Source organism: Argopecten irradians, chromosome 4 (assembly GCF_041381155.1).
Source record: "Argopecten irradians isolate NY chromosome 4, Ai_NY, whole genome shotgun sequence".
Lineage (NCBI taxonomy): Eukaryota > Metazoa > Mollusca > Bivalvia > Pectinida > Pectinidae > Argopecten > Argopecten irradians.
The window spans coordinates 18,897,900-18,920,445 of record NC_091137.1 but is presented as its reverse complement, the minus strand read 5'-3'; the positions used below and the strand labels follow the sequence as shown (position 1 = coordinate 18,920,445).

At 34.6% G+C, this 22,546-nt stretch overlaps 2 protein-coding genes, 1 long non-coding RNA gene and 4 other non-coding genes across 8 annotated transcripts; 2 read left to right on the top strand and 5 right to left on the bottom strand.

The window, feature by feature from the left end:
• Nucleotides 1–129: 129 nt before the first annotated feature.
• Nucleotides 130–4,547, bottom strand: LOC138320844 (uncharacterized). The gene is made up of 2 exons (XR_011208256.1): nt 4,365–4,547; nt 130–2,287 (listed from the first exon to the last, which is right to left on the bottom strand). It is a non-coding gene; the product is annotated as an uncharacterized lncRNA (long non-coding RNA).
• Nucleotides 1,887–1,973, bottom strand: LOC138322560 (small nucleolar RNA snR60/Z15/Z230/Z193/J17). Its single transcript, XR_011208433.1, has one exon. It is a non-coding gene; the product is annotated as a small nucleolar RNA snR60/Z15/Z230/Z193/J17 (small nucleolar RNA).
• Nucleotides 2,700–2,775, bottom strand: LOC138322559 (small nucleolar RNA SNORD79). Its single transcript, XR_011208432.1, has one exon. It is a non-coding gene; the product is annotated as a small nucleolar RNA SNORD79 (small nucleolar RNA).
• On the bottom strand, nt 3,440–3,526 carry LOC138322562 (small nucleolar RNA snR60/Z15/Z230/Z193/J17). The gene has a single exon (XR_011208434.1). It is a non-coding gene; the product is annotated as a small nucleolar RNA snR60/Z15/Z230/Z193/J17 (small nucleolar RNA).
• LOC138322557 (small nucleolar RNA SNORD24) lies at nt 4,110–4,177 on the bottom strand. The gene has a single exon (XR_011208430.1). It is a non-coding gene; the product is annotated as a small nucleolar RNA SNORD24 (small nucleolar RNA).
• Nucleotides 4,548–4,962: 415 nt separating the features above from the next.
• LOC138320843 (endoplasmic reticulum chaperone BiP-like) lies at nt 4,963–10,524 on the top strand. The gene is made up of 6 exons (XM_069264100.1): nt 4,963–5,119; nt 6,465–6,599; nt 6,916–7,395; nt 7,530–7,920; nt 8,124–8,273; nt 8,595–10,524. The coding sequence occupies exons 2-6, from the start codon at nt 6,466–6,468 to the stop codon at nt 9,414–9,416; spliced, it is 1,977 nt and encodes a 658-aa protein (XP_069120201.1). The 5' UTR covers nt 4,963–5,119; nt 6,465; the 3' UTR covers nt 9,417–10,524.
• Nucleotides 10,525–15,924: 5,400 nt separating this feature from the next.
• On the top strand, nt 15,925–21,428 carry LOC138320842 (endoplasmic reticulum chaperone BiP-like). Of its 2 annotated transcripts, none has more exons than XM_069264099.1 (7): nt 15,925–16,109; nt 16,828–16,969; nt 17,420–17,651; nt 18,034–18,275; nt 18,626–19,016; nt 19,502–19,651; nt 19,900–21,428. In XM_069264099.1, the coding sequence occupies exons 2-7, from the start codon at nt 16,836–16,838 to the stop codon at nt 20,719–20,721; spliced, it is 1,971 nt and encodes a 656-aa protein (XP_069120200.1). In that variant the 5' UTR covers nt 15,925–16,109; nt 16,828–16,835; the 3' UTR covers nt 20,722–21,428. The 2 variants fall into 2 exon arrangements, with proteins under 2 accessions (XP_069120200.1, XP_069120199.1); XM_069264098.1 differs by having other exon boundaries at nt 16,781–16,969.
• The last annotated feature ends 1,118 nt before the right edge of the window (nt 21,429–22,546 follow it).

Sequence of the window (22,546 nt, the reverse complement as noted above, 5' to 3'; positions counted from 1 at the left end):
TAATCTAAATTCTAATCATTAAAAGATTTGATAAATGTTCTCCCAAAATGCACTTGTTCACACAAAATATTGATTACAGACCGGTAACCATCTCTGATCAGCATGGTAGAAAGTTAACAACCAGGCGGAGAAAGTACCACATACTTTATTCTACTAACAACCCACTACAGAAGATTACCCAAGTTTTCTATCCAAGCAACGATGTATGAATATAATAAAGATTTCATGCATAGCCAGTTATACAGTGAAAAGTTAGGTACCTTTCCCTTTTGGATAAAGTATTGTGATGACCTCCCAAATCAATCTGTATTTTATAAAATAAAGAGCATTTATTGCATTCTATTTTTGGGAGTGACTCAGTCCAAGGAAGGAATAATGCAACCATCAACAAGTTCTTAAGAACTCTATGGAGCAAAGACACAAAATTTCATCATTATCACTCCATAAATAAATTTCATTTATATTATATATATTACTTCAATATTCCATGAAACTGTTAAAACAATAAAATTATCATGTTCTAGAACTTGTCAAAGTAATAAATTGGCTATTTAGATTGATAAAGAACTGTGTTAATCTTTGAATCAGACGAGTTCAAAACTTCCTTAAAGTGAACAGTCGGGCATGGATGGCTAAAGTCGGTAAAAATGATGTGAATGTATCCAGTATAATTTCTTATGAAATAGAAAAATAAAATCTCTCGCCAAAATCTGTCTGCGTACGAAGAAATTAATTTAAAGCATGGGAATTCTAAAACGTCCTCCCGGCTCACTATGTCCGTGGTTACATTTCCACGCAGCCTCGTTTTCAATGCTTTCAACTTTTCTTTACTTTAATGGTCAGAACTGGGAAACTAAGCATAACTTGACCGTCGTAGTAATAAGTGAGAACTTTTGGAAGGCCAATGAACGCATTTAGACTGGTTTTCTTTGCCCGACTATTCACTTTAAATTACTTCAGGGGTAATTTTTTTGTTCAAACGATTCCCGATATTAACAATTCAGCTATAAATGAGGCAGGCCACTATACTTAATTTAGGTGTTAGATTTGGCAACAATATTTTTTTTATCTTCGGTTACATTGTGGATCAGAGCTAGTTGAGTACATAACTAGAAGAAACAAGCCTCAATCATGAAGCTTCTCAGAGAGGGCAAGTTCAATCATCATCTCCACACAAATTGAGCTCCACTGAAGTAGTCATGGATCCGTAAATAATCTGTTGGCATCAAAATTGAAAACAAGTTTTTCTGATGTTATAAATATTTGAAATATTTTCGGAAGATTTGGGAACGGAATTTGAAACAACTTGTAATTGCAAATCATGTTACAAGTAGGTAGGCCTTGACCAATTGATAAATTAACTTAACCTTTGTTTCACAATTACACCAATGATCTTTTTTTCTTTTCATGAAAGTGAAAGCATGACTCAGACATCCAAGGAAGGTAATTGGAACATCAGAGAGCGGTGCTGCCCGTCTGTGGAAACCGCGAATGATGGGAATAAAGCTTTCATCATCGCCATGTCACAACTTTCAAGAAATGTGCAATATTTTAAATTTCTTCTCCCCTTTTTTGAAACCCGATAGAGAAAACTTTTAAAGGAGGCCTTTAATAAACTTACTAGTGACTAGTACAAGATTATAAAATGTAAAGTGACAATATTAATTTAACTAATTCTAATTGATCCCAAAGTACAAAAGTAATTCTGTCAGCTGTATGTTGGTTAACAATTTCCTCAAAATTGAACTAAATTTATTTAAATTAATACAAGATAGCTATTTCTTTAAATTTCTCGTCTATTTAAACAAACTTAATCTATTTCAGGCTAATAAACCATTGACCTAATCTAGGCTTTCTAGAATAATATTTAATATGGTTTATTGCAATAGGTGAATCAGATAGGAGCGAAAGACTATGCAATAGTATCTTTTCATTGGTAATCATATGAACTATGAATCATCATGCTTCACCATCTGCTTAAACCAACTAGTAAATCATATTTCTCTCTTGTTTAGGCATTACAAATTTATCAAAATATATGAATTTGTGATAGGTAGTTATGGATTAAAGCTAAATGGTCCAATAAAAAAAGTGTTATGGTAAAGACACCATTGCCAACACTGCCATATTTAGTAGCTTGGACAAAATTTGTCTAGATGGATGAGCCGTTTCCAGTATAACCCCAGGCTTTGATGCTGCTTTTTGGAACCTCTGCCAATCCATCCTTGGTGTCCGATTTTGGAGTCAACCAACTTATTTTTCAAAGGAGTGTATTGATCTGTCTGGGCTGGAAAAGAATAAAATCAAAGATTCAATATATACAATGTACCTTCATTGTCACATGCAAAGTTGCAAATTGTAAAAAATATTTTGTCACTGATTTTCCATAATGAAATATTTTTTTTCTCTCACTTGGTCAGAAACTTATTGTCTACACAAAAATTCAGTGAGAGAGTTCAATGTTTCATCACACCAAGCTGAACTTGTCTTTAATTTTTTTTTTTATAGCAAGTTGACTGATCATATTTTTATATCTAGAGATTACTTCTTCATTTTTTGTTAATATACATAACCCTAAATCACATGCACACAACTTAATTAAGAATTATTATGATTCAAGGTGCTGTTTTAACTGGACATACTAGATGTACTAATATCATCACAGCTGAATATAACTGTTACCAGTACTAAAGCCTGAAGGTGATGTCAGAAAAGAAATCAACATTGTAGTTCAGAGAGATTCCCATTTTCTTGTGTTCATCATCATTCATCACCAATCATATATAATTAATAGTTAAATGATAACTTTTTTTTCAGAATGTTAAGTCTATTTTCCCCCCAGTGAAGTCTGCTGAAAAATGTATCCTTACCTATCAAATATCATATTATGAAAAGACTTACTGTTATTTCATATTGAATCATCAAACTTTATTCCTTACAAATAAGTAAAATTCCCTCTTCATTTTTTTTATAAGGAATAGTTAGAAACCATTATTACAACCTTCTAGTTAATAGTTATGGTGTGCATTCTTACAGAGTGACTCAGTCCAAGGAAGGAATAATGCAACCATCAACAAGTTCTAAAGAACTCTATGGAGCAAAGACACAAAATTTCATCATTATCACTCATTAATTATTATTTATTCAATAATTTAATTGTTTAAGGGAAGATTAGGAGAATATTGTTGATGGACAATATAACAGCATTTTTGCATTTTATTTGTTTTGTTGAGGCATCAATTCATTCTAGTTTCCAAATAAAATTGAAACAAATTTTTAAAGTTATTAAAATTATTGAATCACTAGATTTTATATCGTTTTTTTACATTTCATCTGCATAATTTTTAAAAATAGAAATTGTGAACAGGTGCAGCCAATAAACATCGTGGAAAATGGAAACTATACTTGTAAAGAATTGGGTGTGAATGGTAAATTGTTATAGGTGAATCAGATAGGAGCGAAAGACTATGCAATAGTATCTTTTCATTGGTAATCATATGAACTATGAATCATCATGCTTCACCGTTACAATTTTACCACTTCATCAGCCTTCTCTATCACATGGTCTAAATGTTTCTATATATACTGTATTTTGTATTAAATGTAAAGACATTGAATAACGTTTGGAAAGGGTAGAAAAGGTAACATTATGCCCTAGTTTTAGCCCTGCACTGTAAACTGGTCACAAGGGAGACGAATCAACTTTTTCTTGATAGAATGGATACGGAGTGGAAACAAAATTTTCAATAGGCCTAAAACTAAAAACGACGAAATTAATATTGCAGTGCCAGTATAAACTAATGTAAGCATGCACTTGGCATATATCCGTTCTTGGCCGGAAAGCGGCACCTATTTCATTATATTTTTTTCGTGTCGGTAATTTAAAAAAATGCTGACGCCTCGATCAATTTCGCATAGAACACGACAAAACATATAATACCTTTACATAGATGTTGTGGTGAAAGGTCGCTTTTTATTTCTACAATGAGAGTTCCAGAGCGAAATGTCTGGCATTAACGCCGCCATCCCCCCCGCCCCCCTCCCACTTTCACCTCTTTGTTCAATCACGGCATTTAGAAATATATAAAGTAAGTTTCAGTAATTCATCATGCCTCAGTAAATTGAAAGTCGTCATCCAAACGTCAAGAGTAGCAAATATATTCTTACATCATTGGCACGATCGGTTTATCATAATGAGCATAACAACGCGACCACGTGTTCTCATTAGGTAAATCGACCCAGAGTACGGTTTCTCCCAAAATATTCACATGTTACACATTTTCCTCGCTTAAAAGGTTAAATTACTGATGAATTCGGTGTTATTGAAAAATTCCGTGTCTTTTTCATAGTCTTGGTATACTTACAACGCAACATTCGATAAATATTGATGATACGCTATCCCGCCAACCGTTCCTGTGCCCGTCCGGAAGAGAAATGGACGATTGGCGAGGACGATGGGGCGAACTTCGAGAGCACGTGTTCAATGAGACGGAAAAGAACACTCATATTTCATTGGTCATTTTAAATCCCGAAAATTTTAGTCTTAAAAAATCTATTAAACTATAAATGTTTATTTAAAGACATTAAAAAACTGTTAGATAGAAAAAAAAGTCTGAAAAGAAACGATAATTGATTTATCTTGACATAAATGAAAATAAAAATGACCAATCACATGCCTTGATACGAAAAATAACATTCACTGTTTAATTTTCCTTCGATGAAAAATGTAATCGTATGCTTCGTTTTGATTAAAAATCTTGTTTAAATGCTAAATGAAACGTTAATGATATGTATTTGACCTAAAAATAGAGTTTGTTATTATGAACGAGAACTTTTCATTTCGGGATTTTTCCGAATGACGTAGACAATCCTACGTACTACGTGGCCTTGAGAATGAATGACAGAAATGTCACACGTTGTCCAATCAGCTGCCTCCTGATCGCTGTACTTGGACCAATCATCGTCGGACACGATTGGGAACACGGGAAACGATATAACGCACGCAAGTTAGCATACGGCACAATCTGTCAGAAACAGAAAACTAGTGAAGGCACAAATACAGTGAAGCTGTAATCGGTGTTAATTAACTGAAAAGAAGAAAAAGACATTAGAGGATCAAGTGAGTATATTATTTATATAATTTTAAACGTAGTTTCATCGTAAAATGTAGCCGGTCTGCCGGCAAATGGATTTCACGTGTGCCGAACTTTTCTTTTCGCAGCACGTCAAAGCACTTGGTAGGCCTTCATGTGATCATCGATTTAATGATGAACGTTTTTCATATATAGTAGAGTATAAATTCCTTTCAACTTTCTCGTTTTAAATGGTTTGAGTGGCTACGATTTTCGCAAACGGTCAATATGCATCAGAATGATTATCTGCGTTTCGTTGAGATACAAAAATGTGACGTGGATGTTACTCGGAATTCAAGCTGCCAAAGAACTGTTTCACTATTAATACTTAGGAATAGGAGTTAGATCAACAAACTTTAATGATATCATACAACACAAAATGTAGTTTAAATGTAATATCCCCATTATTGTCCAGTATATACTCTTATAATATATATAAGTCTAACCCCCACCCACCTGTTGTGCCAAAATAGGCATCTGGCTCGCTAAAAATGACATACTGTAGTACATGATATGAGAAAATTCTGAAACGTAAAAAAAATGACATACTGTAGTACATGATATGAGAAAATTCTGAAACGTAAAGCACTCGCTCACAGCTGAAATCTGATGTATTTTTTGTGAAGAGATCTAACAGCGATTATAAAGGGAGGAAATACTCCAGGTTGGTCTTAAAATGAACAAAAATAACCAATGTTTGAAATAAGCTATAACATGTCACCAGTTAAGAGTTTCTCATATATTATGAACTAGATTTATACAACATGTCATTTTTTCAAACGAGCCAGGTACTAATGGTCTTGTGAGACCAAATTAATGAATTTCACCTTTCACTAAATTGTATTTTATCAGGATATAAATGCTTGTTCCCCAGAACAAACAATAAAGTTACACCCACCATACTCTAGAACGAATAATACCTTGCTTGACTTTGTTCCTGGTAGGACAATCATAAAAAATCTGTCAGAAATCTTCCGTCCAGTACAGAGTTACATGTTTGTTAACAACTAACCTTACTCCATCAAGGCTTAGAGGATTTAAAACAAGAATTTTTTGAAACATAACTTGTATCATAGATTGAATAAGACTGGTTTGGTTGACAGCATCGTTTAATGAGATCTATTGCATAGTGATGCAAATCAGGAGGAATATGTTTTAAATATTTTCTAAGCCTACCAGTATATATTTATGGAAATTATATTATGACAAGTGTTTAACCATAATTCACCACTTACCTGAACTTGTCAAAGAGAATGATTCTGTAAATTATATCATGTATCATTTTAATCATACAAAGATTCAAAATTAATTTGACCTTGTTGATTTTTTTAGGATGAAATTGAAGTTGGTGCCAATTTGTTTGGCGGCATTGTTGGTAGTCGCAGTTCAGGGGAAAGATGATGATGAAAAGAAGAAAGAAAGTGTAGGAACAGTTATTGGTATTGATCTGGGAACCACATACTCCTGGTAAGTATATAGTGATGTACATTAAGTTGGCCCAGTTTTTTTAACTTTTTTTTATCAATATTATTTAACTTAAGGAAATTCTTTACATCATACCTTTTTAGGAAACTTAATATTATCCAAATGAAATATGACAGAAGTCATAAAAAATGTTCCATTACCTTTTTCATTTACCATCTGTAATGCTTCCCTGAGGTGAAATTAAAGTACCTAAAGTCTCCATAAATACAGCTTCTACATTCAAATTTTATAATTTGACAACAGTATAAGTGATCAACTGATTTTGAAGATTGTTTAACACAAATCATCTTTCTTTCAGTGTTGGTGTGTTTAAAAATGGACGTGTAGAAATCATTGCTAACGACCAGGGAAACCGTATCACACCGTCTTATGTAGCATTCACCAGTGAAGGAGAACGTCTGATCGGAGACGCAGCAAAGAATCAGCTGACCAGTAATCCTGAAAACACTGTCTTTGATGTCAAACGTATGATTGGTCGTAACTGGGACGACAAGTCTGTACAAAATGACATAAAATTTTATCCTTTCACTGTTGTCAACAAGGGTAATAAGCCTCACGTTGATGTTGACACTGGCTCTGAAAGGAAAAAGTTTGCCCCTGAAGAAATCTCTGCTATGGTTCTGGGCAAGATGAAGGAAATTGCTGAGGGTTTCTTGGGCAAAACTGTGAGTAACGCTGTTATCACTGTCCCTGCCTACTTCAATGATGCTCAGAGACAGGCTACAAAGGATGCTGGAACCATTGCTGGTCTCAATGTCATGAGAATCATCAACGAACCGTGAGTATATTATTACATAAAATTTTACGTACCTGGTAAATAAAGTGAAATTAACTTTTAGAATGGTGAAATTGTGAATAAAACTGATTTATTTTGTGAGTTTTATCTCAGAAATATTTTCATTCCTTTTACAGAACAGCTGCTGCTATTGCCTATGGGCTTGATAAGAAGGAAGGTGAGAAGAACATCTTGGTGTTTGATCTTGGTGGTGGTACTTTCGACGTGTCCCTCCTAACCATTGACAACGGAGTATTTGAGGTCATAGCAACCAACGGTGACACTCATTTGGGAGGAGAGGACTTTGATCAGCGTGTCATGGAACATTTTATCAAACTTCACAAGAAGAAGAAGGGCAAGGATATCAGAAAGGACAACCGTGCTGTACAGAAACTGCGTCGTGAGGTTGAGAAAGCCAAGAGAGCTCTGTCCTCCCAGCATCAGACAAGAATTGAGATCGAGTCCTTGTACGATGGAGAAGACTTTTCTGAGACACTCACCAGGGCCAAATTTGAGGAACTCAACATGGTAAGTTTATTCTAGGTACTACATCTTTGATGAAGGTTTTAAATACTCTTTTAAGTTGAACTTAACTTGCAAAAAAGGTCTAGGGGAGGTGATCAATGCAAAAAAGGTCGAAGTTTGCATTGTGTTAACAAAATTTAGTGCTACTGCAAATTTCATGTAAAGCATCAAAGACTAATATTCTGATTAAAATTGTTTACTTTTAGGATCTTTTCCGATCAACAATGAAACCTGTACAGAAAGTCATGGAAGATGCTGATCTTAGGAAGAACGAAATTGCAGAAATTGTGCTTGTTGGAGGATCAACCCGAATTCCAAAAGTCCAACAACTTGTCAAGGACTACTTTGATGGAAAGGTAGATTTCAGATGTAAAACACATTTCAATTAATCAATCAATATCAAGTTGAAGACTTCGGAGAATTAATATTTTAGGAAACTTTTACTCAAAATTCCTCAAATTAAATGAAATCCAATTTAAAAGGAACTGTAATTAAAAGAAATAAAATCATTTGCACTACTTAATAAATTATTGCCAACTCAAGCATGGTTGCAGTGTTAAGGTGAAAACAAACATCCTATTCAAACTAAATAGATATTATGTGATGCTCAATGTTAATGAACATGTGAGTATGTCAATCTCAAACTTTACTCAAAATTTCTTTATTTTTCTGTTCAGGAGCCAAACCGAGGTGTGAACCCTGATGAAGCTGTTGCCTATGGTGCTGCTGTACAGGCTGGAGTTCTGAGTGGAGAGGAGGACACTGGAGATCTACTGCTGCTTGATGTCAACCCTCTTACCATGGGAATTGAAACTGTTGGAGGAGTCATGACCAAGTTAATCCCACGTAACACTGTCATCCCAACAAAGAAATCTCAGATCTTCTCCACGGCTGCTGATAACCAGCCAACTGTCACTATCCAAGTATTTGAGGGAGAACGTCCCATGACAAAGGATAACCATTTGCTTGGAAAATTTGACTTGACTGGAATCCCACCAGCACCGCGTGGTGTCCCTCAGATTGAAGTCACATTCGAGATTGATGTTAACGGTATCCTGAAGGTAACAGCTGAAGATAAGGGCACTGGAAGCAAGAACCAGATTACAATTCAGAATGACAACGACAGATTGTCACCAGAAGACATTGAACGCATGATCAACGACGCAGAGAAGTTCGCTGATGAGGACAAGAAGGTTAAGGAGAAGGTTGATGCCAAGAATGAATTTGAAAGTTATGCTTATTCATTGAAAACACAGCTTGGAGACAAAGAAAAATTGGGCGGTAAATTAAGTGATGAAGATAAAACAACAATTGAAGAAGCTGTTGAGGAAAAGATTAAATGGTTAGACAGTAATGCTGACGCTGATACTGAAGAGTTTAAAGCACAAAAGAAAGAACTAGAGGAAATAGTTACACCTATTATGAGTAAACTTTATCAGGGTGCTGGAGGTGCCCCACCACCAGAGGGAGAAGATGGAGAGGAACACGACGAATTATAAAAATTGTGGAATCTAGATTTAAATTATTTTTCATTTTTGTTGGTTGTTTCTATTCAACAGGTATCATTCAAACTGTTTTCCATTTAAACTCTTTTGAATATTATTTTTTGAAATTAACTAAAATGACTATTAATTCACTGGTATTTATATTTGTTTGGTAAAGAAATATGAGCAATATGAAGAAATTGATTTCTTTTTTTCTGAGTTAATTAATTTATCCATTCAAAGTTTCATAAAATGCCTCACTTTTTGCATATAAATGCAAATTTCTCAATCATTTGACATTCATCCATTTTTTAAATGTAAATCCATGTCATTCTATACATGTACAAGAGCAAAGTACCAGGGAATGTGTATGACTGAATGCATGTGAAGTGCTTTTATTCTGAACTGTTGGCTCTAGGAGGGCAAGTGTGTGATATTATGTTTGTTGAACGATTGTTTAATACATGCTGTGATCATTTAATGACAATATGGAGTTACTGTCCGATATGTAGTTTATACTTGGTTTGATTCAGAACTACAGAGCAGCTTGAATCTTATAAGGTATTGTATTCTCTTTAGTTAGTTTCAATTTTTTGTTCAATTCATTTTTAACATCATGAGAATTATTTTTCAAGTGTCGAAGAAGCGCTCAACAATGTTGCTAGTTATTTTTGTGAGTTCATTCAGTTCAGAATTGGACCATATCATTTTATGATATACAACTTGAAAAGTTAAGATGCGTGTATGAGTGATTATATTTATGCGAGATGGTACAATAGACTGTTTGTAAAACATTGAAACTTCCATCCTATTGTCTTCAATAATAGAATGGTCAAGTGAATTGAACAGATTGAAAGCTTTCCAAGGAATAATTCTAAAATATTTCTATTTTTTTTCAGCATACTTGTAGTTTAATAATAAAATGCTGAAAATATAGAAAAACATCCATTCATAGAATTGTATTTCTTAGCAAGCTTTCAAGTTGTATGAAAGCAAAGGTTCTGTTGTTAGTAAATGTGAGATATGAATGTATTATGAGAACTGCTGAAAATAGTATGTATGATTGTACATAAATGAATGTGTATGACTGATTAAAAGAACGATTTTTTGTAATGAAAAATAAGGTTTTGCGTAGTTTATGATTAGCAGTGTCTATTAATACCGGTAATCCCTACTCCACTTGCATCTTACTGATATTTGCTCATAGTCAACTGGAAAGGAAGTCAGCTATATTGAGAAATGTACGAGAAAATGTAACTTCGAGTTTCTGATAAAGACCAAAGTCTAATAGTAAAAAAAATAATGATGCCAGTAACTTGGCGAAAAGTGATAAGAGTAACAAACTACATCTCATTTTCTCTTGAGGTTCATTTAACGACTGAAATAGAGATTTTAGTTAAATACAAAGCTTCAGTTTAATGATAATTTGAAAGACAGGTATACTTGTTCATTCAAACTGTAATGTGACAGATCTGTTGGCCGTGTTCCTACCCCCAGGAAATTTAATTGACTTTAAGAAACTTGTCAAAAACAAAATTAATGTACTTCGTGACTAGAATTGAGAACATTTTTTTTGCATAGTATCTAGGCGTGTATAAATTTGTACATAGAATAATCTCATTTGTGATATGTGTAAAGTGCCAAAATAGTTTAATATGACCACAGGTTTACGACGCGCAAAAAAAAAACTAAATATACTGATTACTCAGTATTTTTAGTTTTTTTGCGCGTCGTAAACCTGTGAAATAATAGAAAACATTAAAACTATGTTTTCGAAGCACTCTGAATACCAATACAATATCAACATAAACCATTCACCATAACAGAATTCGGTAGTTATAATATAAAGTAAGAAACTCGAGTAGTAGCAACATTGTAAAGTGGTTCTTCCTCGGTAATATCGGTCACATGTGTTGATGCAAAATTAAGAAAAAACATACGGACAGTGAAAGTTAATTTCAACCTCTTTAAAGGTCTAATGAATTGCAGAGATGCGATGAAATGTAATCCATTATGTGAATTACAGAAGTAAGATAAAATGTCCGTTTTTTAATATAACCCATCTTAATTCTCACGAAAAAAGGATACAATGTAGTCCAACCTCTGATGAATTTCACAAGGACAATTAAATGTACATGTAGTTCATCATGTGATAAATTAGAGAACTTGCGGCAATATGAAATTCCGTTTTCTAAAAATTAAATTTAAAAAAAACCAGCAAAATGAAATGTTATCTATCCTCTCGCTAATTTAAAAGGAGAAATGTAGCTCATCCCAAAAGATGAATTATATCAGTCGTTTTAGAATGAATTACAAAAGAAAGAAAATATTATTTTGTTTTCAAATTATATTTTTTAATTTTAACCGTGGAACATTCATTCAATTATACTGAACGCCAAAAAAAAAACTATACATGGGGGTTAATCTCAAATATTGGATTTTTCTCGGGGAAACCATTACGAAAAACATTTGATCTCTTTTGAATTCTTTTGCACATCAAATATTCACATCAGCCTCAGTATGATGACGTCATGGAGTTTCAAAGTGACTAGGGGTCATTTTTAGTTTTCACAGCTATACAAGGCACTGTTGAGATATCACACAGATCACATAAACGTTCAATATTTCGTGTGTCCTCCATTGTTGTTACGTACGGCTATGAAACGTCTCCTCATGGACTGTACGACGCGTCGGATGATGGCCTGGGTCATCCGACGCCATTCCTGGTACAGAGCAGCTTCCAGCTGAGCGACGTTAATCGGCTGAGGTTGTCGTGCCCGTACACGACGCCCGAGCTCGTCCCAGAGATGCTCGATGGGGTTTAGATCCGCACTCAAAGATGGCCAAGGCATCACATTGATGCCTTGCTGCTGCAGGTAGTCCATAGATACCCTCGCTGTGTGAGGGCGAGCATTGTCTTGTTGAAAGACTGCCAGACCGTTGTTTCTGATGAACGGTATCACAATAGGACGTAGATCATTGTCACGGTAGTAAACGGCGTTGACTCTACCTCGGACAACATGCTGATCAGTCCTACGTTCCTCCGAAATTCCTGCCCAAACCATCACACTTCCACCTCCTCCCCAATTGTTGGTCTCCAGAACACAGTTTCGAGCATAACGCTCACTTCGACGTCGATAAACACGAAGTCTACCGTCAGCATTGCTCACGTTGAACTTACTTTCGTCCGAAAAGAGGACGCCTCGACACCGCTGGCGCGTCCATCGCTGGTGCGCGATCGCCCAAGCAAGACGTTGCTGGCGATGACGTTGAGTTAAGATAGGAACTACGTACGGACGTCTAGCTCTTAATCCGGCTTCGGAAAGACGACGTCGTACTGTATGGGCACTGACTGGTCGATTATGCGTACCGTTTTTTTCCCTAGCTGTAACGGTTGCTGATTCAAAACGACGTCGCGCGTGACTGACCTGTATATACCGATCTTGTGCTGCCGTCGTTACGCGCGGGCGACCAGTTCTCTGACGGTCTCTAACACGTCCATTTCGATTGTAACGATCCCACAGATGGCGTATAGTGGCTCTCGTGCGTTGCATTCACCTGCCTTCAACATCCGAATGGCTCGATTTCGATCGGCCTTTGACAGCCGAGCCATCTTGAAATCACGCACAAATTGAGTGGTCTTTTGTTACTCACTACATCGACTACCCGTATACCACTCTGCACGTGATTTCGTGCACGCTCTGTCGCGTTGGCAATCGAAGGGTTAAAAACTATGGAAGACGTAAAACGTCATAAACCAATATGATTTTTTGTTTCTGAAATGCTAAAATGTTATGCACAATACTGTTACTTGATGTGTTAAATAATGATTTCGAGTGAACAATTTATTCAACAAAAATGTATAATTTTCAAAAGTGTATAGGTTTTTTTCGGCGTTCAGTATAGATTTTATTGATAGTCAAAATAAAAAAGAGGGGTATCACTTTGGATGGATTTACGGCCACTCAGTGATAACCAAAATACTTTTCATTTTACAGCTGCATGTTTTATGCTAATCAGACCATCCGACATTTTCTGGACTCGTGTTAATTTCAGAGGTTCAAAAGGTTGAAAATTAATATTTTCATTGTTTAAGTCCTAATTAATTATATATTAGAATAGAGATTTTTTGCCTTCAAATCTTGGGTTTGTGAAGTTCAGTTCAGAAAACTGAATAAAAAAATAAGAAAATGTCACTGTCCTACTAAAGTAATTGTTCCGTTTTAGCATTGAAATAGGATGTAATCATCTTAAGCTGGTCATGTCAAGATCCAAATGCAGTACGAAATATCAATCTCAAGATATCAAAGTGTTGATAAATCTTAGTTTTCAGCAAAAATGTTATTTTTTAATACTAAAATAGAACAAATACTTAACTAGGTCACTGTGACCTTCTTTTTGAATTTTTCCTCCGTTTTCGAACTGAACCCAAGATTTGAAGCAAAAGATATTAGGTATATTCAATTGTTTAACTAACGAGATCTTAAACAATGAAAATGTGAGTTTCCACCCTTTGACTTGTGAAAATACCATCAGCCAAGAAAAAAATCGGATGTTCTATTCACCATACGATATGCAGCTGACCCTAAGTTATCTTCATGAAAAATATTTTGCTTATCACTGAGTGGCCGTAAAACGACCCAAAGTGATACCCCTCCTTTATACTATCAGTTGTCTTCTAGTTAAACAATACCTTTTGCACGATGTCGACTTTTATAGAATCCTTCAGATGTTCATCAACGAGAAAAAATGACGGGTTTGTTGGAGGTAGTTCAATCAAATGATGATATATTTTTATTTAACGTGTCGCAAAAGCTCAGTATTTCTATGTAATAATTTAGCACGAAACCTTTAGGAATGTTACTAACTACAGTTAAATGTATTTGGGAACGTTGTACTGCCCGCTGTGTTTTACTCCTATGAGAACATGGAATAATATGTCTTCAAAACTAAATGAAACTTCAGAAATAACACAAATGTACTTTACATGGTCTCTGGTCAGTTCAGAAGAAAGTCCATGGGTAGAAAATGTTATTTTTTTTCAAAGATTACGTAATGCCAAAGATTGTTATATTCACAAGAACATTTTAATTTTCGTGTATATGTATTTTTATTGATCACACACAGCCCGTATTTAAATTAAATAAGCTTTAAAGGCCCACTACCTTTCCGAAACGGTTTTTATTTTTAAAATGGGAATGTAAAACAAGATAGAAAATTTTGTAGAGTTGCAAAGTTATTAACTTACCGTTAATACTACTCTCGTCATCATCTTCTGACAATATCAAAATCAATAAAATGTTAATTTTCATAACGCGGGTCGTCTTATGTTTCCCGCCGTCATCCTAAATACCGGTAGTTAACTATCACTGCACCAGACTACAAAACAGCGAAATGAATCTCCACTGTTATCATATATTATGCAGGAAATCTTGCATATGTTTGGTGTTGTTAAATCATCTTAGGCTAACAATATGTATTTTCTTATGTTATTACTTTTTAAGAAACCTTCGAATTTTGCTTCTGAAAGGTAGCGTGCCTTTAATGTGATGTATGCTATCATATACTTTATTTTGTTCAAAGCACAATTAATAAAAGATGGAAACTTTCCATCAAAACTTATCATTACCAGGTGGTATTTACGCATGAAGAAAAGAAAGAAAACATTTTTATATGATGTTCGATATATTGCCTATAACCTTTTCAAAACTTCTCATTGAAAACGATAACGAAATACTTCAGCCATGTTTATTAGGAGGCATTTAAATGACAAACAATAGGTCAGCTGCAACATTGTAGCTCAAAAGAATTAAAGACAGGGAATGGCATAGTAAGCCGGGTACGTATATTCGTTCTATGGATAAAAAATATGATGAAAATAGCAAAAATAATAGTATTCACTAAAAGAAGTAAAGAAGGAAAATGTCCAAATGTGTAAAGGACCTCATACAGCTATATCATTAGATTCCGTTTGATACTCTAATTGTAGCTAATATTGCCAATGAATTGTTACTCCAGCCAATGGCATAAATCCATGCAATTCACATCAGTCCCTTTCTTGTTTTCATCCATTTTCTATTGATTAGAGGAAATAATTATTTTAGTATCATATTGATAGCCATTGTTCGTCCGACACATTATAACAACCCTACAACGACCAAAGGGAGACAATCCTGACAGACCTGTTTATACAGCTGACGCAATACTGAACCAAAGTGATAACAATTTGCTAAGGCAACGTGTATGTACTAGATTGGGTCTTCTGGGGGTAATGACTACCACAGAAAGTAATATACACAAAACGTAAATAAAATGTCATACGCAGAATTCTTATTTACTATGACACGCCTACTTAACTCGTATCAAACAATTGAAGCACCAGATTTCATCATTTTATTATGATTTGGCCAATCAGGAACACCCCAGTCTCCCTTCTACATCACCCATAGACTAACTGACACGACATACATACTATCTAATTCTGGGACACATAGTGTATAAATACACTAATATGTATTTACACAAACATACTCTTCTAAACAGAATAACAATTAATTAAAACACGACGGTACGGAGACTTTAGTACTAGACGACTATCATACAATACATAGGAGAAACGATAGCTGATCATAGTCGAGGAAACATTGACTGAAAACAATACATAGAGGAGAAGTCGCTTGAATAACAATAACAACTGAAGTATACATGGTAAGTATTTATTGTAATAAATGTAGGGATTTTTATTTTCTATTAGTCAGAATTATCCTGCCGTTCTATATTAGCCTGTATAAAAAGACAACAGAACGATAGAAAAATAGGACTACATATATTTCAAGAAAACTAGAAAAAAAAAAACAACTAATTAATGTGTTGTCAACAACATTCATTGACTAAGATATGTATTTTGTTAGCTTGATTCACGTTTTCTAGATTGACTTTCGAGTATATGCTATGGTACAAGGGGCAACTATTACCAGTTTGTTAGGAACATACTTTATTTGGCTTTATGATACGCTCAATTAATATAGCGAATACCTTGGTATATTGATTGTCCCATAAATTATATATTTTAAGACCTAGGCTTACAATTGCACATTCAAAATCTTATAAAACAGTACTATAGAAACATTGATATGTGTTCAAGAATATGCAATTTTTTTCGTGTTTTATTTAAATAAATATATAGTTATAATGAATAACAAAAGAATAATGCTAGACAATAGAACATCAATATGCCATTATTTAAATGAACTGAATATCACACCACACATGTAAATAATATCAACTTTTTAATTTCATGGTGTAATAGGTGTATGTTATATTTTCAAAGTCTATAGATCAAATTTACACGAAACTATTTATCACATTTATATTCACAGATAAAGGATATATTAAATTATACTGTATACATATAATTATCCGCAAGAACCGAGAATGCTGACGAGCAGAGTAGTCCTGTGTATCGCCGTGTTGGTGATGATGGCTGTGTCAGCAGCTGTAGCCGATGGCGGAAACACGAACGACGTCGGTACGGTGATAGGTATAGATCTGGGCACCACCTATTCATGGTAAGTTTAGGGGTGTACAAAGGGCAGTTAATACTTAACATAAAATAGAAATAAAGATAAGGCTGCATTATATAGCTTTTATTTTTTAATGTAACATCAGTGAAATTTCAGATTACCTTTATTCTGTAAATCGTGTGGCAAGCTACTGAAATACATGTAACTCTAATAAATCTAAATAAGCGTTCAGAACGGAGAGTGATTTGTAGCAAAGATAAACTTTAAAATACCGACAGATTGCATTAAAATAATGTAAATTGTATACTTTAGTCGATCACTTGTAAGAAGAGTCTTTGACTCAAACTGTTATCGACATGAAATATTCAATTATTATTAAAACCTCTTTTTTTAATTGGACTAGATAAATTTGTTCATATTGAATTTTGCACAATTATTTCATACATATATTTTAGAATCAGGCTGCTGTTAAGATTAACCAAATTTTACTTACAGTGTTGGTGTGTTTAAAAATGGACGTGTAGAAATCATTGCCAACGACCAGGGAAACCGTATCACACCGTCTTATGTAGCATTCACCACTGAAGGAGAGCGTCTGATCGGAGACGCAGCAAAGAATCAGCTGACCAGTAATCCTGAAAACACCGTCTTTGATGTCAAACGTATGATTGGTCGTACCTGGGACGACAAGTCTGTACAAAATGACATCAAGTCATATCCTTTTAAGGTATGGTTATTTTTAACATCTTTGTCATCTTAATAGAATATTTCTCCGATATAAACAATAAATCAACCCTAACGTAAGACAATATAAAGTATTTTTCATTTGTATGCAATATCGTTGAAATATTCATATGAAGTTTTAATAAAAACTGATTTTATTTCTTTAAATATTTAACAACAAACGTTAACGGTTTTATTATCTTAAGTAAAGCATTAAAGAAATATTGTCCTCTCCAAAAATACAGCAATCAATGTTTAGGTATATTTAGGTAAAATTAGACATGTTTAGTTTTAAATTTATAAAATTAAGATTACTTTTATTCTCGGTGGTTATCGTTGGTAATCTAGTTAATTATAACTCTGACCCAATCAAATATTACTTCCAGGTGACAAACAAAGGAAACAAGCCACACATACAGCCGTCTGTGACTGGGAAGACCTTTGCCCCAGAAGAGATCTCCGCTATGGTGTTGTCTAAGATGAAGGAGATAGCCGAGGGGTATCTGGGGGAGACAGTACATAACGCCGTCATCACAGTACCAGCCCACTTCAATGACGCTCAGAGACAGGCCACCAAGGACGCTGGTGTCATAGCTGGACTAAACGTCATGAGGATCATCAACGAACCGTGAGTGTTAACTGATAGGCATCACACATAGTGTCAATAGTACAAGTATTCTATTATCAATTGAAACATTTTGAAAATGGGAAATATACCACCTTCTCGTTTTACTGACAGTTGATTATAGCATATCATAATAATTGTTACAATTCCAATGCTATCACATAGCATGACTCTAAATGACTTTAAAATTTCTATAATACTTTTTGGACCCAATCAATATTTAGATATAAATTTGTAATTTGAATACATATTACATACATTTGATGACGTTCTACTCAAATTGAAGAGTAGACGTAAAGTCGTAAGCTGAATAAACCACATGACATAAATATAACATTCTATGACTATTCCAGAACCGCCGCTGCTATCGCATTCGGCCTAGATAAACAGGACTCGGAGAAGAACATCCTTGTGTTTGACCTTGGAGGTGGTACGTTTGACGTGTCAGTACTGACCATTGACCAGGGCGTATTTGAGGTGCTGTCCACCAATGGAGATACACACCTCGGAGGGGAAGACTTTGACCTTCGCGTGATGGAACATTTCTTCAAGGTCATTAGGAAGAGAACTGGTAAAGACATTCGCCATGACCCGAGAGCCGTACAGAAACTGCGTCGTGAGGTGGAGAAGGCCAAAAGAGCTCTGTCCTCCCAGCATCAGACCAGAATTGAGATCGAGTCCCTGTTCGATGGTGAAGACTTTTCTGAGACACTCACCAGGGCCAAGTTTGAGGAACTCAACATGGTAAGTAATGCAAATCATTTTGAGACTTAAAAACAAGAAAAACAAGGATGGAGCAACAGGCGAAGTCAACGTAACCTGTATTCATATTATAAAAATATATCTTGGTTGTAAGTTGTTGTTTTGTTTTCATTTGTATAATGATAAGTATTTTGGTTCATAGGTTTTGAACACGGCTTTAGTGATATATACAGTAGGTGTTCAACACCGCCGATGAGTCTTTAAAGAACGAAATAGCAATTACCGGAGACGTCTTTCTCAATTTCACATATTTGTGCGACTTAACTTGAGTCAAAGACGAAACAAAGTAGCATGATCAAAAATATTTAGTCATTCAATCGTATGTCATTTTGATACAGTTGATTACGGTTGATTACAAATCAAATATGTAATTTTCGTCAATAAAGACATTTAATTAGTCTTTTGACAAACAACACACTTTTTATATATTCTTAAATTTTATATTAAAATCATGATCTTCTTTGCAGGATCTGTTCCGAAACACACTGAAACCGGTAAAACAGGCGCTGAAGGATGCCAATCTGAAGAAGAGGGAGATAGACGAGATCGTACTGGTGGGAGGCTCCACGCGGATCCCGAAAGTCCAGCAACTCATCAAGGAATTCTTCGATGGCAAGGTACGGATAATATATCTGTTTGTCAATGTAGTGTTTAACATTAGAAAACATATCATTATATAATTCTATTAACTTTAGTTATGAAACAAATACATATGTAGGTTTGTAGCAATATAAACAAACATATCAATTTGACGAGCGAAAAAAATCTATCCTGTAACGTATTTGGATTGAAGCACACGTTTAGATGATTTAAAATTCTGTCTGAATGTGTTACATTACTAATTATAACCTTTACTGATTCCCAGGAGCCTAGTCGAGGAGTGAACCCTGATGAGGCGGTGGCTAACGGAGCGGCTATCCAGGGTTGCATCCTCAGCGGAGACGGATGTGGTAACAACTTGGTGGTGGTAGATGTGAATCCCCTTACCTTGGGTATCGAGACAGTAGGAGGTGTGATGACAACACTGATACCCAGGAACAAACCAGTCCCCAACAAAAAATCTCAAATCTTCTCAACAGCCGCCGATAACCAACCGTCCGTGACAATCTCCATTTATGAAGGCGAGCGAACCATGACCAAGGATAACCACTTACTGGGAAAGTTTGATCTTACCGGCATCCCACCGGCACCGAGAGGTATTCCTCAAATAGAGGTCACGTTTGAAATCGACGTGAATGGAATATTGAAAGTCACAGCTGAGGATAAGGGAACCGGAACTAAAAATGAAATCATCATTCAGAATAATAATGACAGACTCTCTCCTGACGACATCGAAAGGATGATCAAGGACGCTGAAGTATTTGCCGAAGAGGACAAAAAGGTGAAAGAGAGGGTAGATGCTAAACATGAACTTGAAAGTTACGTCTATTCTTTAAAAAATCAAATTGGTGATAAAGACAAACTTGGCGGTAAACTTAATGATGTAGATAAATCAGTAATTGGGGAAGCTATAGAGGAAACGATTCAATGGTTTGATAACCATTCAGATGCTGACACGGACGAATTTAAATCGCATAAGAAGGAGCTTGAGGATGTTGTACATCCGATCATGAGTAAACTGTACCAAAATGAAGGAGGAGCCCCTCCACCGCGGGAGGAGGATGACGATTATCATACAGATCTCTAAATCATAGATAGTTTCAGTAGTACTCGAGAATGTGTTCTTTTCATTGTGATTAGGCCCCAGTTTGACGTGCATTCTTTAAATCCTTAGCTTAACATTCTCCATAGGAAAGCATTACAAAAAATAAAGAGAAAGTCTAAGTTAAGGAATTTCCTTCACTTATGTGATCCTATGTGCTTTCACATGGAAAACTTAAGTTCAGAAATTGTGTTAAGTTGAGGAATGTTCGTAAAACTGGTCCATAGTAACTGATATTTTCTTTGAGCACCAGAGAGTGTGTTAATTTAGTTTAGTGTAAGATAATGAGTACATGAGATACATGGGAGTGTGTTCTTTTTAATTTAACGCTTGTTTTAGAATCGAGCTCATAATTTGTATGCTTATTTAAACTGGAATGTATTTTACTGATGCGATGTGTTTGAGTGTGTGGTTAACACGATGAAAAGTTATATACGGCTTCCATAAATCCTTAAAGTTACTGTGATATAAATTTCTATGAATGGTGGGTGATGTTTTTATATGATACTATATTTGATGTTTTGTACGATAAGTTATTTCATGATATATTTGTACTGATACATACAAATATGATTTTTTTTTGTTATATGTATATGTTATCAATATGATTGTTGTAAAAGTATTTATTCTCTCTTATTTGTAAAATACATATACATATGATTGTTTTTATGTTAAATAAAAGAGCCAAATTTTCATAATATCTGTTTTGTTTTTGTTTCGTATTTGATAAGGTTGTACACCTCTTAGAAGTCGAAATTTTCTGTTATCAAAACTTTTTTCTCATATAGATTTTTCGAAACAGGATTTCATACCATAGAATAAAATGGAAGAAAAACATGTCCGCGTTTTCGTTTTTGAGCCTTTGTCACTCAATGATACTTCATTGACAAAATATTGGATTTGATGGGAATTTTGCAGTTTTGAACATTTACACAGGAGATTAAAGCTACAATTTCCTAATGAGGTGTTTGATATGCATGGATGTTTGCAGAATTTATTTTCCAGTGGTCTTCTTTAAAAATACAGCAGTTATGATTATTAAGAATAGTATTTTTTTTTTCTAAGGTTTACGACCAATGCTACCTCTACCTCTTAATTTTGAGCAACAAAATGAACCATTTTCAGTTTTTTTTGCCAGATTTAACCTTTTATAAAAAAAAAGTTCTGATATTAATGTTTTGAAAATATTTTTCATGTCAATAGAGAAAAGGTTGCTCTTTCTAGCCAGGCAAAAAATAGGGGATCCGTGTGCTTACTTTTTTGCCCCATTTCAATATCTGTTATTTTTCAATATTTTAGAGTAAGAAATAAAAGTGCTAAATATCATTAAATGTTAAAATATAGTGAAAGAAACCCGTATCATTTCACACAACAATTTAAGCAAAAAATGCTAAAACTTTGGCTCTACTCGAAGCGAAAAAAGGCACATTTTCAAAATGGTCGCCAAATGGACCATTTCTTAAAATCCCTGTGAAAAAATCTACTTAAAAGAAAAATATTTTTTTTGACAAAAGCAACTCGCAGCTCTTGCTATATTCAACTTCCCCAGTAGATTCTAAAATTTCAGTCTCTTGTCAGTTTGGTTTAAACAATATTTTATTCAATTCAATAACGATACAGTACAGTATACATGTCAAAAAGGTTGGATACAGAAACAAGTACACTGTACTTATGTTAATTCGTCTCCATATATATATATAAATTATAAGCAATAGAACAGTACTGATTTCAGAATGTTCAGTGTTTTGGTAGAGAAAGGGAAGGGTGCAGGGATTGATAAGAGAAATGGTGTTTATTTTTCAGCCATACA

Coding starts and splice junctions, on each gene's coding strand:
- LOC138320843 (XM_069264100.1), top strand. CDS start 6,466: ATGAAATTGAAGTTGGTGCCAATTTGTTTGGCGGCATTGTTGGTAGTC. Junction 7,396..7,529: donor ATGAGAATCATCAACGAACC/GTGAGTATATTA, acceptor TTCCTTTTACAG/AACAGCTGCTGCTATTGCCT. Junction 7,921..8,123: donor AATTTGAGGAACTCAACATG/GTAAGTTTATTC, acceptor GTTTACTTTTAG/GATCTTTTCCGATCAACAAT.
- LOC138320842 (XM_069264099.1), top strand. CDS start 16,836: ATGCTGACGAGCAGAGTAGTCCTGTGTATCGCCGTGTTGGTGATGATG. Junction 19,017..19,501: donor AGTTTGAGGAACTCAACATG/GTAAGTAATGCA, acceptor TCTTCTTTGCAG/GATCTGTTCCGAAACACACT. Junction 19,652..19,899: donor AGGAATTCTTCGATGGCAAG/GTACGGATAATA, acceptor ACTGATTCCCAG/GAGCCTAGTCGAGGAGTGAA.